Here is a 14757-nt window from a genome sequence, read left to right as displayed (position 1 = left end):
TTACCTCATATTGGTCCATCCTTCTAATGATCAAGAAATGTCCAAAGCTATCATTTTTCATGTTATATTTTTGGTTGTCTATTGTTAGACTTGTAATTCCACCCCAATCTATCCCATACTTTCTGCTCACAACAATTGATTTAGATTTCCATGCATATCCATAACCTGAAATGCTATGAGCCAGCAAACCACATTATATGCATATATCCACATCAATTTGTAAAGATATTCCCATAAAACTTTCTGGCTTTATTTTGATGATATAATGCACCTGTGCATATATGATGGACCGTCCGTCAAAGGCTGGTACCTACAGCATTGGAGCAATGGGCAACTTTCTTCCCTTATGTCCATATTATTTGCTGTATACTACCATCATGTGGAGAAAAGCTGCTACTCCAAGTTGGCCCTTTTATTTCTATATTTGCCATGTCTATGCACACTAACAGGGCACCACACTCACACACACTGTCACTCCAACACACACGCACACAAACACTCACACATACATTTATACTGACTCTACACACCCGCACGCCAACTCACATGCAAGCTGCTGCTACTCTGTCTATCTTATATCCCGTTGCCTAGTCCCCTTACACTTATACCTGTCTACCTCCATCACTGCAGTATCACTGCACATGCATAGTATTGGAACTGACTTTTTAAATATGTCCTGTATATAGTATGCTTACTTACTTGCTTTACGGTGTATTTCATATTTCTTATTAGTATTTCTCGTGTGTTCCTTTCTAGTGATACATTGTTATTGATTATTGCATTGTTGGGTTTTGAGTTTGCAAGAAAGGCATTTCACTGTACTTGCGCATGTGACATTAAAACGTGAAACTTGAAACAAAATCAGTATTGAGTTAGCTACCACTAGACGACGCTGTGACTTCGCCACCACCTTTAAAATACATGCGGAAGTGAATGGTGTTTGGAGATAATCAACATGAACTGTGTCTGTTGTCTTATTTTATCTGCTATTAACGTGTTCTTTTGAAATACCGCCGGTTCGTTCTCTTACCAATTTGTTATTATCTCATTAACCTGCGTTAGAAGCGGTCCAATAGCACTGCTGGGTGCACATACAGTCTTTAGTGGCCGGCTTTCATGTTGAAAAAAAAATGAATTATTTCCATAGTAGAGCAACGTTCTCCTTTTTGCAAAATGAAGACGACGCTCGTGCAGTCGAACATGCAGTTAGAACAGCGATACATACTGTTGTGAGTGTTATTTCTAGTATCAACAGTGCCAAAATACAAGAATATCAAAGTAAGTTGGCCGAGAAGGACAAAGAAAACGAAACGCTGAAACGCAAAGTTAAAACAGCAGAACGAGAGATCACAGCATTGCGAGGCTCCTTTGAATTTTCTGGAAATGAATGTCATCAAGTCAGGTCAAGCACTTATACACTTTCACCAGAAATGCAAAGAGGGAAACCAATTTGCCATGAAAACGAGGTGTCAAGCAGAGCTGATTGGAGAATAGATTTCCCCAGTGAGTATTGTCCCAATTGATTTTATCCCAATATTTAACTTTGACATACACTTACCAACCCCTGTTTTTGTCCAAATATCTTTGTTTTGATCACAGGTCTTGATGGAAGTACTCCTCCACAGGTTTTTTCCCCGTGCAAAGTCACAACTGTTCCCACTGGGGCATCAACTATTTATATGTCCCATCACCAGAACCCTTCCTCCCATTCTGCAGAAGAGTCTGGGCTTTTAGCAGAGCGAACCAGAGGCCAGTCCCCATCACCCAGTCCAGTCACCAGACCAGTGATAAAAGAGGAGCCCTCTGACATTGAGACATTCTACATTAAATGGGAGATGAGTGAGGAGGGCATTGGGGAGCAACGGGAAGGCCTAGGCCCGACACACGTCCTGGGAAAAGAGTACGAAGCCCAGCAGAGGGGTGGAACGCCAACCATGCAAAGAGATGGAACTCACCCTGTTGCTGGTAGCCAGAGTGGACATGAGTATGGGGAGAGACCAGCCAGGCATCTGAAAAGTATGCATGTGAAATTATATACATATATGTTTTTAATTCAGGTTTAACAGGATCATGCCAACGACAAAATGGTTCTATTGTCTCAGATAGGCTGTCAAGCGCAGAGACACAGCGGAGGTTCAGAGAGCGAGTCCGTGCTGACCCTGAGAAGTTCCGGGCCTACAAGGAGAAGGAACGACGCAGGTAAATAGATTACAGTACCTTTCACTGCCACAGTCTGGATGTCCACCTTCAATACAGTCTTGAGGAGAATATTGACATTAACGTGAATACAATTAATTTTATTTCCATTGTCCTGCATGGAGACGTTAATTTCATAGACATTTGAAAACAGAGCATGCAACATGTTTAACGTTGTGATAATGTGTATTTGTTATAATATCTGTGTTCATACTCACTCCTTTTTTCCCCAGGAATCAGCAGAGGAAGGTTTCAATATCAGATTTACCTGAAGAGACCCGCAGATTGAAGAGAGAGGCCTGGAGAGAAGCATCCAGACGATGTCGTGCCCGCAAAATGTCCTCCCTCCAGACGAACCTCACACAGCCCTGCCACCTCCCCCAGAACACAGAGACACCTGGGTGGACTAGGGGGCACTGCAGGGGCAGGCAGTAGGATAGAATTCGGTAGGGGGGGGATTAGGCCTGTACAGATGAGTTTAGGCTACTGAACAAAGATGGGGATTTGGGGATCATAATTGTTGATATCTCCTTTGTTGAGGGAATGATTTCGGTATCATATTCTAACAATCCAGTTATTCAATAAATTGGTTGGGGCTTGTTAATGTTGTATGTTATTTTTTTTTAGAAATGTCAATAAATTAGTTCATTGTACAACTATTGCTACTTGATTATTCACTGATTTACCACTAGATGGTGCTGTGATTGAGCTACCACAAACATATTTGACACGTGATGCGCGCGTTCAACGCGGCGGAAGTGAACTGCCAGGTAAACATTTAGCTAGTAACGTTACAGTGCCACAGACAAAAGGGTTAGCTAGCTAGTTATCAGTATCTTTGGTATTGCTGCTTCACTCTCAGTGACTTGGCCAATTTAGCAAACTTGGTAGCGTTAGGCTGTGTGGGTGATTTTTTTTTAAAAATCTCCCTAGTAGAGCAATGAATTCCTGTTTACAAAACGAAGAAAACGCTCGTGCAGTGGAAAATGCTATCAGAACAGCGGTAAATACTGTCATGGATGTTATTTACAATATGAACAGTACCAAAATACTGGAATATGAAAGGAAGGTGGCCGAGAGGGACAAAGAAAATGAAACGCTTAAATGTAAGCTTAAAAAAGCTGAAGAGGAATTAACAGCATTTCGAGTAGGCCTATCTTTTGAATTTTCTGCACTTTCACCAGGAAGAGATTTTGGGAAACCGATGTGCAATGAGAACGAGGTGGGAAGCGAAACTAATTGGAGAATGGATTTCCCCAGTGAGTAGCTCTGTCCTTATTGCTTGGTTATCAGCAGTTCATAATACTGTACATTCCCACTCAGGTCACCGGTGCATAAATGTCAGTGTGTACATCATTATAAACACTATGATATGATGAATGCATTCATAGTTGATATTCCCCATATGCTAAAGTTATGACATTGCCAATACTGGGACAAATCTGGTACACGACAGAAAATGTTTTCTCATGAGGTCATGTAGCTAACTACCCTACTTGCCTCAGTATATGTTCTGCAGATTATCATTGTGTACTAGTTACTGCCCCATTTAGCATTGGAACGCCTATGATGAGACATCTTCTTGTTCATGGTAACTGATCTGCTGGTAAAGGCTACTTGAACATGTCTATGCTCAAACCTGGCCAGTTTGAGACCAACCCCAGCTTTAGATATAATGTATTTGTTTCAATCCCAGGTCTCAATGCAGGGACTCCTGGGCTTTCAGCAGAGAGAACCAGAGGCCAGTCCCCATCAGCCACTCCAGTCACCAGCCCAGTGATAAAAGAGGAGCCTGCTGACACTGGGTCCTTCTACATCAAATGGGAGATGAGTGAGGAGAGCATTGCGGAACAACAGGAGGGCTTAGGCCCGATGCACGTCTTGGGGAAAGAGTCTGATGGAACGTCTTCTGTTGCTGGTAGCCAGAGTCCAGGCGATAGACGTTCAGAACTGTCTGAGGAGACATCGACAGAGCGTGTGAAAAGTATGCTTGTGTGTCTTGTCTCTGTCCTTTTCTGTTTGTTGTTGTTTTTTTATAGTGTAGTAGTGAGGGTTATTGTAAAGTTGTAAGGGGTCTTATGGATTTAAAAACAACTGTCTGCTATGCAGTTCATGGTAAACTCCAAGTTAAATTCAGGTTTAAGAGGATCGTGCCAATAACAATACGGTTCTATTGTCTCTTGACATCAGGGAGGCTGTCAAGCGCAGAGACACAGCGGCAGTACAGAGAGAGAATCCGTGCTGACCCTGAGAAGTTGCGGGCTTACAAGGAAAGGGCAAAATGCAGGTATGACCTTTCATCCACACAGTCTGGCTGTCCACAATTACACTTAAATTGTGATTCAATTTAGTTAAGTTGTCTTGCAAAACATGGAGCATGTAATATTTCTGACATGTTTAGCATATTTTAGTGTTTTGACAGGCCTGGATTCTGGGTTGTCAATAATTTTTATCAGTGCTGTGAAAGACTGTCACAAATCCACAGTAAAATACCTTCAGTGTGTTTTGCAGTGTAACACAGTAGATTACATTACAATTAGTGATGCACCGATATGACATTTTTGGCCGATACTGATATCCAATATTTTCCTTGCCAAAAAAGCCCCGATACCAATATTACATTTTTTTTGCGGCCTTTTAAGCATTCTAGTAGTGGACACAGCGGTCTAAGGCACTGCATCTCAGTGCAAGAGGCGTCACTACAGTCTTTGGTTCGAATCCAGCCTGTATTACATTCGGCCGTGATTGGGAGTCCATAGGGCGGCGCACAGCGTCGTTCGGGGTAGGCCGTCATTGTAAATAAGAAACGGTTCTTAACTGATTTTGTTGGAATTTACGCATGTCCCATTACCAGTAAAACATCAAAACCTATTTCTTTCACTTACTTGCTGTGCCGTTTCGTTGTTTATTTGTTCAGTCGTGTCATTCTCAACCAGGATTTCTCATACTATGAAACACCATTTGGGTCTTTGTGTGTTAAATAACACTATTTGAAGTGTCAAATAAACTTGTTGACCAATCAGGACCTGAACATGACTGCACGTCACATAATAATTTAACGCGTTCATACATTTTTTACATAGTGTAATCAATGTATAATAACTATCACTCGTATTTCATATGTCACAACGATTCATTGATACGTATGCTATGATGCTGGTAAAGTTGTCTCGCGCACCTACAGTGCTGGTCATAAAAGCTAGCTAGCTCATGGCTGCAAACTAAGGATTAGCCACAATAGGGGTATCAGTCTCAGGTATCAGACATGGGGTATCAGTCTACTCAGTGACACCCAGAGAACATTAGCGTCGTAGCTCTTATTGCAGTACTCTGAAACAACTGTGAATTTAACCACATTTATTGTCAGTCTATATGAACACTATTCATTAGGAAAAACAATACTGCATGGATGTTTGAGTGTGATAACTCTGAGGAGGTTGTTGTAGAAAACTATATTGGGTATTTATTGAGTAGACTGATACCCCATTTCATTGATCCCCAATCCTTAGGTAAAGCTGTACAGTGCAATATGAATGTCAATACACACAATAGGTTGACTGGGGAGGTGTTTTCACACAGTCACAGTCCAAGGATAAGAGCTACAATGCTAATATTTGCGTAACATTTTCACATTTCTGTTCTGTGGGTGTCACCGAGTAGACTGATACCCCATCTCATTGATTCACATTCCAACCTTGTTTGACATTATTTAGTCTAAATATGGCATGATTCCACCTTCTGCATCACTTTCAAAGATGTACTTTTATTTTGAAGGCAAACAACAAATTCCACTATTGTGCTTAATCGTTATTGTGGTTAGCTTCACTACACATAACCCGGGTCCACAGTCCGGTCGAACGTCACTAGCCAGATGAAGCTAGCTGGCTGCTTATAACATTAGCTTTGGGCAACAGGGTTAAGTAGCTGGCTAGCTATTTATTTTCATGAACTGAAGTTCAATTTCAATAGGCGAACAAGAAGTGGCTACCTAGCTAATACTTACTCACAAGTATTCTTAAATCATTTCTAAGAATAATGAAAATGACTGCAATTTGTACTAGTCATTGTTTTCAGGCTGGTTGTATTGGTGCTAGCTTGGTACCGAGCTAAAGGTACCTAGCTACCCCAGAAGTTATGGTTGAACAAATAATGCTTTATTACCAACGCGCTATTGTATACACATCGTTCGTGGCCGGTGTTTGCTTCTTTGCAGACTTCTTCTGTACAGCTTTGACAGTGCTACTGATAGTAGTGGTGGCGCTTGGCTTGCATGTGCAAATTCAGAACACACAACATTCTACAATATAACTGTTATTTGACGTGTCAAATTAAAAGCTTATTTAACACGTCAAATAGTGTTATTTTTATATATTTTTTGACATGCAAAGACCCAAACGACGTTCCATAGTATGTCGTGAAGCTAATACCAGTGACGCTATTACTGTGTAACTCTGGTAGAGCAACGTGTGTACTGGTGCTCAACCAGTCGGCGAAAGCCAACATCACCCACGAGAGAGAACGGTTGATTGTCAGGGGCAATGAATTCAATTATCTTGGCGTCAATAGATTTTGCCTTTGAGTTGTCTCGCAGAAATGTTCTTACTCTTTGAAAGGACTTCTCGACTTGTTGACTGCTCGATACACACAGCAGACATTGTGGGCTAGGTTAGGAATGCTGTGTTGCATGCGTGGTGCAGAATTTTACGTGGCGTCATTACGTTATATAGTTATCCACGTCAGCTTTGACATCGGTTTTGCACATCAGCATTAAACTAGACATCGGCCGATACCATGTTGGCATTTTTAGCTAATATCGTCCGATTCCGATATGTTCACCGATATATCGTGCATCCCTAATTACAGTATAGGACATTATTTCAAGGCGGGAAAACAATACTGTAATCATCCATAATATAAAGCTTGCTGTTATATTACTGTAACATTACTGTACTTCACATAAAAACACATTTACTGTTAAGAGCGTTGGGCCAGTAAACGAAAGGTCACTGGTTCAAATCCTCGAGCTGACTAGGTGAAAAATGTGTCTGTATCCTTGCGCAAGGGACTTAACCCTAATTGATCCTTTAAGTCGCTCTGGATAAGAGCGTCTGATAAATTACAATTGTGTTAAAATCAACCGTGCTTCACTGTCGGGAGACACTCAGATATTTTCATTCAAATATTTTAATAGATATTTAAAAAAGCATTGATTGTCACGAAAGATCTGCATACAGTATAAGTGGAAAAGGTGTATGGTCTAACTGGACACTATGTTGAGCCAATTCAGCTCAGATGTCTTGGTTCCGATGCAACAGGCAGGATACGCTTCTGTCAGTAGATCCCTATCAAAGAGACTGACACCTATTCTTGGACTGTCAACGGTGAAAGACCAGTACAAAATGATCCACTTTGTTGCTAATGAGGACATGACGAATGGTCAAATTTGAAAGAAAATTGACTTTTTACAAGAGCCTCCCATCATCATTGTCAATTATTCTCTACCAGGATTCATTGGAGGTACCAAATCCTCTTGGCTCAGGCAAAAATAAACATATAATAACATATTGGCTTTGTATAGCACTGTGAACACTTGCCACACAAGCAACCATCAATTTATCCCATGCAATTGGTATTGCTTTTTAGGGAGGATGATGATTATGATGAGGATTGGATCAGCAACTTTCATGTCCCTTGGCAGCAGACGCCTGAAAGCCTCAGGCGAGCCATTGCAGAGGGACGAAGAGTCGAGGCGGCAGATAGGCGGCTGATGGTGAGGATCACCGTTGATGCAATGCGTGTACACTGCCTCAACCCCAACAAGAAAGTATGTTCAGAAATTGCCAAAGCTATAGTTTCAGAATATCCACAGAGCTTTGCAGACCTGTCAAAAGAAGGGGAACTGCTTAGCAGAAGGTACTCCTCCTTGCTCACCCAAATAAAGACCAGAGTGGAGCATGTGAACCGGAACACTGAAAATAGAATACGCAGACCCAAGACGAGCAAAAAAGGGGAAAACGGCAACAGACAAGTCAAAACAGCAAGAACAAAAGTGGACAGTTATGGGTGCATAAACTGGCACCCACAGGACCTTCCAGAAGGAGAAACTCCTGACTCCCTGGAAAATAAGAGACAGATTATGGCCACCATTTTCAACAGTGCAAGCCCCAGAGGTGTGGACAGGGGAGACGTGGATGAATTCATGAGGCTTACGTACATTAACCAACGCCACATGATAAATGCATGGCCAGCCCCAAGCATTGGTGACGTCAAGCAACAATGGCCTTTTCTTTTTACCAAGAGATGGCTCTGCGCCCACTTCCACATGCTCACTGGAGTTGAGATCGACCGCTGTCTCAGTGATGCTCTCCAGAGCAAAGGAAAGACCATTGTCAATTTCTTCCGAAGTCAGAAACCCAACTGGAGGAGAGGCATCCAAAGTCTCCTCAATGACATTGAAGGTGACGTCAGTGGAAACCTCACAGCCTGTGCTGCCATTCTTCTGGTGCTGTCCCACTTCAGAGAGAAAGAGGACTCTCTCTTCCTTTTGGCTGATGTAAGTTATTGTGTGTGTGATTTTATTCAAATAAAAAACCTAATCTGATTGTTTTATACTGGGACTATATACATTATACTGTGCTTTTACACACATGATTGATCATATCAGGATTCAACAACCTTCTTCTTTTTGTGTTTAATGTAGGTGAATGACACCCGGATGGATGTAGAGGCTCAGTTGCATTTGCCGGCCACTCCAAGACTTATCATGCTTGGTAATGATGGCGTTTTGTGTATGGACTGGAGATGATCATATTCATAAATCAGATTATGTCGAAGGTGGGGCTAGATAAACCACCAGAAATACATACTGGTACTTAACTTCATAATGTTAATACTGCACAGAAGAATAGAACAATAAGATGAATTATAGTCTAATACTGTAATCTTTAATTGTGGTGGAACAGAAATATATTGTGTAGGCCTATATTAAAAATATATATTGTTTAACACATTCATTATTACTGTATACTTCAGGGAGTTCCCTGCTGGCTTCATCTAAGTGGATGGTGTCGATCGAGGGGAGAGTGGTCTGTGTTTTGGATAATCAGTCCAACTTTGCTGCTGCCCTCTCTGTGCTCTTCGGATGTTTCTACGTGTTCAATACAGAGTACCAGGAGACAGCCTCAGCAACACTGGAGCTTATTCAGAGGCAAGTATTGAACATTTATTGATCCAGCACTTACATTTGTCTTGCATGCCTTGCAGTTACATTTCATCTTTGCGCATCTCAGTGTTGAGACTTGCCTAGTGTTGCAAAGGGAGGGTATATTACTGGAAGCTTTTGTTTACCAGTAAACTGCCAGCTTTTTGGTATCTTCAAGGATTTTATTTAATCTATTATAATACATATAGTGGCCCTTTTGGGTACCTCACATTATCACAGGTGTCTGTAATTATCTCTGGCCCTCTGTGTGGCCTTATCACATTTAAATATATGAAATAATTAAAGAAGAATATTTTAAAACAGAAAAACAAAGCTGTAAAACATCCTAAATATAAACCATTAATTTAGTGAATACCATTGGTGTTTCATATGAGGGTTTCAGCATGAAGTAGCCTTTATATATTTTTACACACTTATTTATTTTACTATGTCAGTATTTTTTTTAATTTGTATTTTTTTTTACCTTTATTTAACTAGGCAAGTTAGTTGTGAACAAATTCTTATTTTCAATGACGGCCTTGGAACAGTGGGTTAAATGCCTTGTTCAGGGGCAGAACGACAGATTTTTACCGTGTCAGCTCAGGGATGAGATTTTACAACCATTCGATTACTAGTCCAACGCTCTAACCACTAGGCTACCTGCCGCCCCATATGTATTTGTTGTCAATGTTTTGTCGTCAAACTGGTGACCGTTATAAAAAAGTAAATCGTTGATGCTTTTTTCATTAATTAGGCTCTTTTCTCTTGAACCATATCTACTAGAAACTCATGTACAATATGGACACAGATATATAAAAAAATGAATACTATATATTTTTATTCAAGTATAAATTACCAAAGTTACAATAGATTGCCATACATTTTCTCTTAATTACCGAAATTACTGAAGATTCTGTTAGATTTCTAAATTACCCATAGCTTTGCAACCCGAATTGAAAGAGTTGTGAAAGCAATGCCTGATTGCCTGGATTGACTAACGCTTCCATGTTGACTGTTTAGGTTTCTAGTAGGGATCAACCCAAACGAAGGAACCAAATGCTCTTCATACCTTGATTCAGAAGCCGGGGTGAGCCGCAGGACTGGAAGAGTTGTGCAAAGGAAGACCGATGCAGTTGCCACCTTCCTCAAAGACCTGACTGAATTTGAATGGTGAACCAGTTTCATAGGAGATGCAAACACACAAACAAGGATGCACATACATGATGAATAGCTTCAAATGTTGTAATGTTGCTCTTGTTTAGTATCAACCAATCAACACTACAGATTGCAATTGAGATCTATCATGATATGCATCTTGGAATAATTGTTATATGTTTCTGTTGGCTGGCCCTGTCTGTGATGGGGAAACGTGATTTTATAACTTTTATGTTATAATGATGTTCTAAATGATTACCGGAAGTGTTTTTTTGTTGTTGACAGATTTCTTTAAAACGTTTTGTTGACTTACTGTAAATAAAATCAGTGTGATTAAATTCAGTTCCCATTTCACTACAGTGTTAAAGGGGCAGTGAAGTTAAACTGGATTTTCCTGCTTTTTGTTATATTTCCACACAGAGGTTGAAATAAAACTCAGAAATGGTAAAAAGGATGCCTGTTTTGTGTAAGAGCTGTTGAAAATTGCCTGGAATTTAAGCCTGTTCAGGTAGGATGGAACTTTTGGCTCACATGATGTGGGCCAAATTATGATCTGATTATAATAGCCCAATGATTGTTCATCTGCGTAAGGGAGTGGGTTCTAGACCATCCTATCAGCCAATCGGGTCTGTGTATGTAAATACTGTATCTTCAAATGTGTTTCCTAACGCCCACACAAACGGACTGAGCATTTTAAGGGCCAAAGGAGGCTCAGGGACATAAATGGTTAAACATACAGTATATGTTGGTGGAATTTTCATTAAATAAACACAGTAATTCATTAGACAAAGTGGTGATTTAAAAATATAATTACAAAGACTGCATGGGGGCTTAAGCTGTTATCTTTTTCAATATTATTTATTTGTGATAAAACATCCTGTTTTGGATTAAACTGCATTTTGCCATTGCCGATCTATCTTGAGGATTGGAATTTGTCTACTGACAGTGCAGTGTATTTCTCTGACTGGTAGCTAATCAATTTCACACCTTAAAATACTGTAAAATGTTAAACAAGTTTAAATACAATAAATCAAATCTCCATTAATCCCCCATTCCTTCAACCTGTACTTGATGTGTGTGCTCTGCTGCTGAGTAGGTTATTTAGATTTTTTCCCCCTTGAATGGGATTAATAGGGAGTGGGGAGGCTATGCTTAAGGCTATCATATTATCAAAACCCACCCAATCTAGCTGATTGTAATAAGCCACACTCAGGGTCCCTGTTCAAGAGGTAATATTGACTGCAACTTCTGTTTATTGTCAAATCAAATGTGCTAACCATGTGCTCTCCTTGACGCCTTTCTGTTTGTTTCTTTGTTCATTCTTTATCAAATTTAACCAACTCATGGCTCAACGAAGGTGTGTGACAACTGCAAAAGGTTGTGAAATTATGCTTCTAAAATATGTGAGACCTGCAAAACCGTGCAGCCTTTCAAGAAAAACCGCAAATTACAAAATAAGGCAATGGACAAGACACTGATAGAGTGGACAAGACCGACCATCCTTTAAAACAAAGTTGCCAGGTTCCTGGACTCACTTTTCCGAATGGTAACCCACACATTCTTAACTTTATTCCATTTGAATTTAACTCATTCCTATTGTATTTATGATTAGCAGCCACCTGATTGAAATTATAATTCAGTAAACCCCTTTGTCTTCTGCAGCTCCGGAAAGTGCATGCTCTGGGCTTTAGGTCCGTCCTCATAGAGTAGCAGTTCCGTGGAGGCTGCTTGGGAGTAGAAGTCATGATGCCCACCAACCCTCGGCCAGGTCTGGAGGAGGACTGCCTCCAGGAGCTGCTCAAATACTATGACTCTTTACTGAAGTGTAAGTTACTCTCCACTCTCAACAGCATACACAAAATACCCTGAGTGTACAAATCATTAAGGACACCTGCTCTTTACATAGACTGACCAGGTGAATCCAGGTGAAAGCTATGATCCCTTATTGTTGTCACTTGTTAAATCCACTTCAATCCGTGTAGATGAAGGGGAGGAGGCAGGTTAAAGAAGGATTTGTAAGCCTTTTGTCGCATGTGTGCCGTTCAGAGGGTTAATGGGACAGACAAAATAAGTGCCTTTCAACAGGGTATGGTAGTAGGTATCCTTAATGTTTTGTACAGTCAGTATACGTTCAACAGCATACATACAACAGCATATACCAACAACTCCCCTCTGTGTAGCAACACAAAGTGAAGATTGCAGAATGTATGCAAATTTATTTTATTAAAGATATACCTTGCATAAAAAATACCTTGCATTTTTCTTCAAACAGATATCCCTGTCAACCAGCCCCCCACCAACTCCACAGTAGCCACCAGTGGTAGTCTCCTGGAAGGACAAGAGGGAGAAGAGGGTGACGTTAGCACTGGGGATGGAGTGGACGAAAGGGCTGCAGATGTGGAAGTGGGAGAAGACGATGAAGATAGAACTGAGGGAGATGAAGAGGACATGGAACCTGACTAACAGCCACCTGCCAAGAAGACAAAGTAGATTGAGCTGCACTACACCACAGAGGCGTGCTCTCCAAACTCTGTTTAGCCATAATAGTATTTTTTAAATGTTGCGCAACAGCTGCATGCATGTTCATGTTTTCTATCAAGCATCTGCCGGTTATAGAGGCCTGATAAATAAATGACTTAAAGCAGCAAAACAGCGTCATTCGTTCTTTTAATCTCCATGTGGAAGGTTACCACTCCAAACAAAATAAATACATTTACTGAAATGTTAAACAATGACTGTCCACCAAGGGTTAGGCTTCAATTTGTGTACGATCTGTATTTATGACGGGTTATCAAATCAAAGTTTATTTGCAGATGTTATCGCAGGTGCAGCAAATTGCTTGTGTTTCTATCTCCAACAGTGCAATGATAATACCTAGAAAACGAGAAAATAAGCACATTCTCCAAAAGCAAAGGTTGGGCGGTTCTACTATGACAGCCCTAGTGTGTGTATCTGTGTTGTGGAGCCTGTGTTCATACTCATTCTCTCTTCAGGTATTATCAGAAGAGATTGTATCTGTGTTGTGGAGCCTGTGTTCATACTCATTCTCTCTTCAGGTATTATCAGAAGAGGGTGCTGATATCAGATCTACCTGAAGAGACCCAGAGACAGCAAAGGGAGGCTTGGAGAGAAGCATCCAGACGCCGTCGTGCCCGCAAAATGTCCTCCCTTCAGACGAACCCCACACAGCTCTGCCAACCCCCCCAGAACACAGACACCTGGGGGAACTAGGGGACGACGCAGGGGCAGGCCGTAGGGTGGCAAGTTTGGATAGCTACTGGTCTTCTTTTGACATTCCATACTGACCACTTACTTAAAATGAGATGTTGAGCATGGCCGGTAACAAACGGTTTCAGGACTGAATAGATACCTGGTTCATCTCTGAAATTGATGTCCTTGAGCCTATCAACAGGAGGCACTGTTTGTGCATGTTCAGGAGTTTCCTGACAGGTTGAACTTACAGGTGTATCTTCTCATCATCCATACTTGCAGCGTTATTCTATCAGGTGTTCAATTTAGCATAAAATATTGTCCAGTTTGTAATAGCAATAAAGTGAAATAAATGTTTTTCATTTAAACATACTGTCCATCTTTTGCACATTAATAACATTTAACTTACTGAAGTATTTTTCTGAATTTCAAATGCTCCTGATGTGAAAATTGGATAGGTGTTATAGAATTATGACCAAAATAAACACCCGGATTTTGGAAGAATATGACTTATATCTTTATTACATTATGATTGAACAAATTTGAATACCCTTATTAAGAGCCGAGGTGGCAGCCTACCTGGATCCTTTGCTATTTGCATACCACCCTAAAACTGGTGTGGAATATGTTCTGCTCGATCTCCTCCACAGAGCACCTGGAGAAGCCTGGCTGTGTGGTGACAACAATGTTCTTTGACTTCTCCAGTGCTTTCCATACCATACAACCCCAACTTCTGGCCCAAAAGCTAAAGGACATTCATGTCAACCCACACATAATCAAATGGATTGTGATATGACCAATAGACCAGGGTTCATAAGACTGAACCATGCAGTATTGGATCGGATATATACAAACATGGGGGCCCCCGCAAGGGACGGTCCTGTCACCTTTCCTGTTTATCCTTTACACAAATGTCTTTACACACAACACTGAACTGATGACTGCTATAGTAAGCTGTGTCATGAGATGAGACAATACTCACCACAGGGAAACAA

General features: G+C 40.8%; 2 protein-coding genes across 3 annotated transcripts; both read left to right on the top strand.

Annotated features, from left to right (window-relative positions):
* The first annotated feature begins 897 nt into the window (after window positions 1-897).
* Window positions 898-2852, top strand: LOC124006044. 2 transcript variants are annotated; one of them, XM_046315703.1, is made up of 4 exons: window positions 898-1503; window positions 1600-2016; window positions 2107-2199; window positions 2430-2852. In XM_046315703.1, exons 1-4 carry the CDS (start codon window positions 1131-1133, stop codon window positions 2483-2485), a joined length of 939 nt encoding a protein of 312 aa, XP_046171659.1. In that variant the 5' UTR covers window positions 898-1130; the 3' UTR covers window positions 2486-2852. The 2 variants fall into 2 exon arrangements, with proteins under 2 accessions (XP_046171659.1, XP_046171658.1); XM_046315702.1 differs by having other exon boundaries at window positions 899-1503; window positions 2103-2199.
* An 87-nt stretch (window positions 2853-2939) lies between these two features.
* Window positions 2940-13602, top strand: LOC124006097. The gene is made up of 9 exons (XM_046315869.1): window positions 2940-2966; window positions 3381-3455; window positions 3893-4180; window positions 4387-4483; window positions 7840-8749; window positions 8897-8966; window positions 9229-9403; window positions 10418-12377; window positions 12825-13602. The coding sequence occupies exons 2-8, from the start codon at window positions 3401-3403 to the stop codon at window positions 10569-10571; spliced, it is 1749 nt and encodes a 582-aa protein (XP_046171825.1). The 5' UTR covers window positions 2940-2966; window positions 3381-3400; the 3' UTR covers window positions 10572-12377; window positions 12825-13602.
* The last annotated feature ends 1155 nt before the right edge of the window (window positions 13603-14757 follow it).

The sequence above is a fragment of the Oncorhynchus gorbuscha genome, linkage group LG19 (assembly GCF_021184085.1).
Source record: "Oncorhynchus gorbuscha isolate QuinsamMale2020 ecotype Even-year linkage group LG19, OgorEven_v1.0, whole genome shotgun sequence".
Classification (NCBI taxonomy): Eukaryota; Metazoa; Chordata; class Actinopteri; order Salmoniformes; family Salmonidae; genus Oncorhynchus; species Oncorhynchus gorbuscha.
Note: the sequence above shows the minus strand (reverse complement) of the source record. Positions and strands in the feature narration are given on the sequence as shown.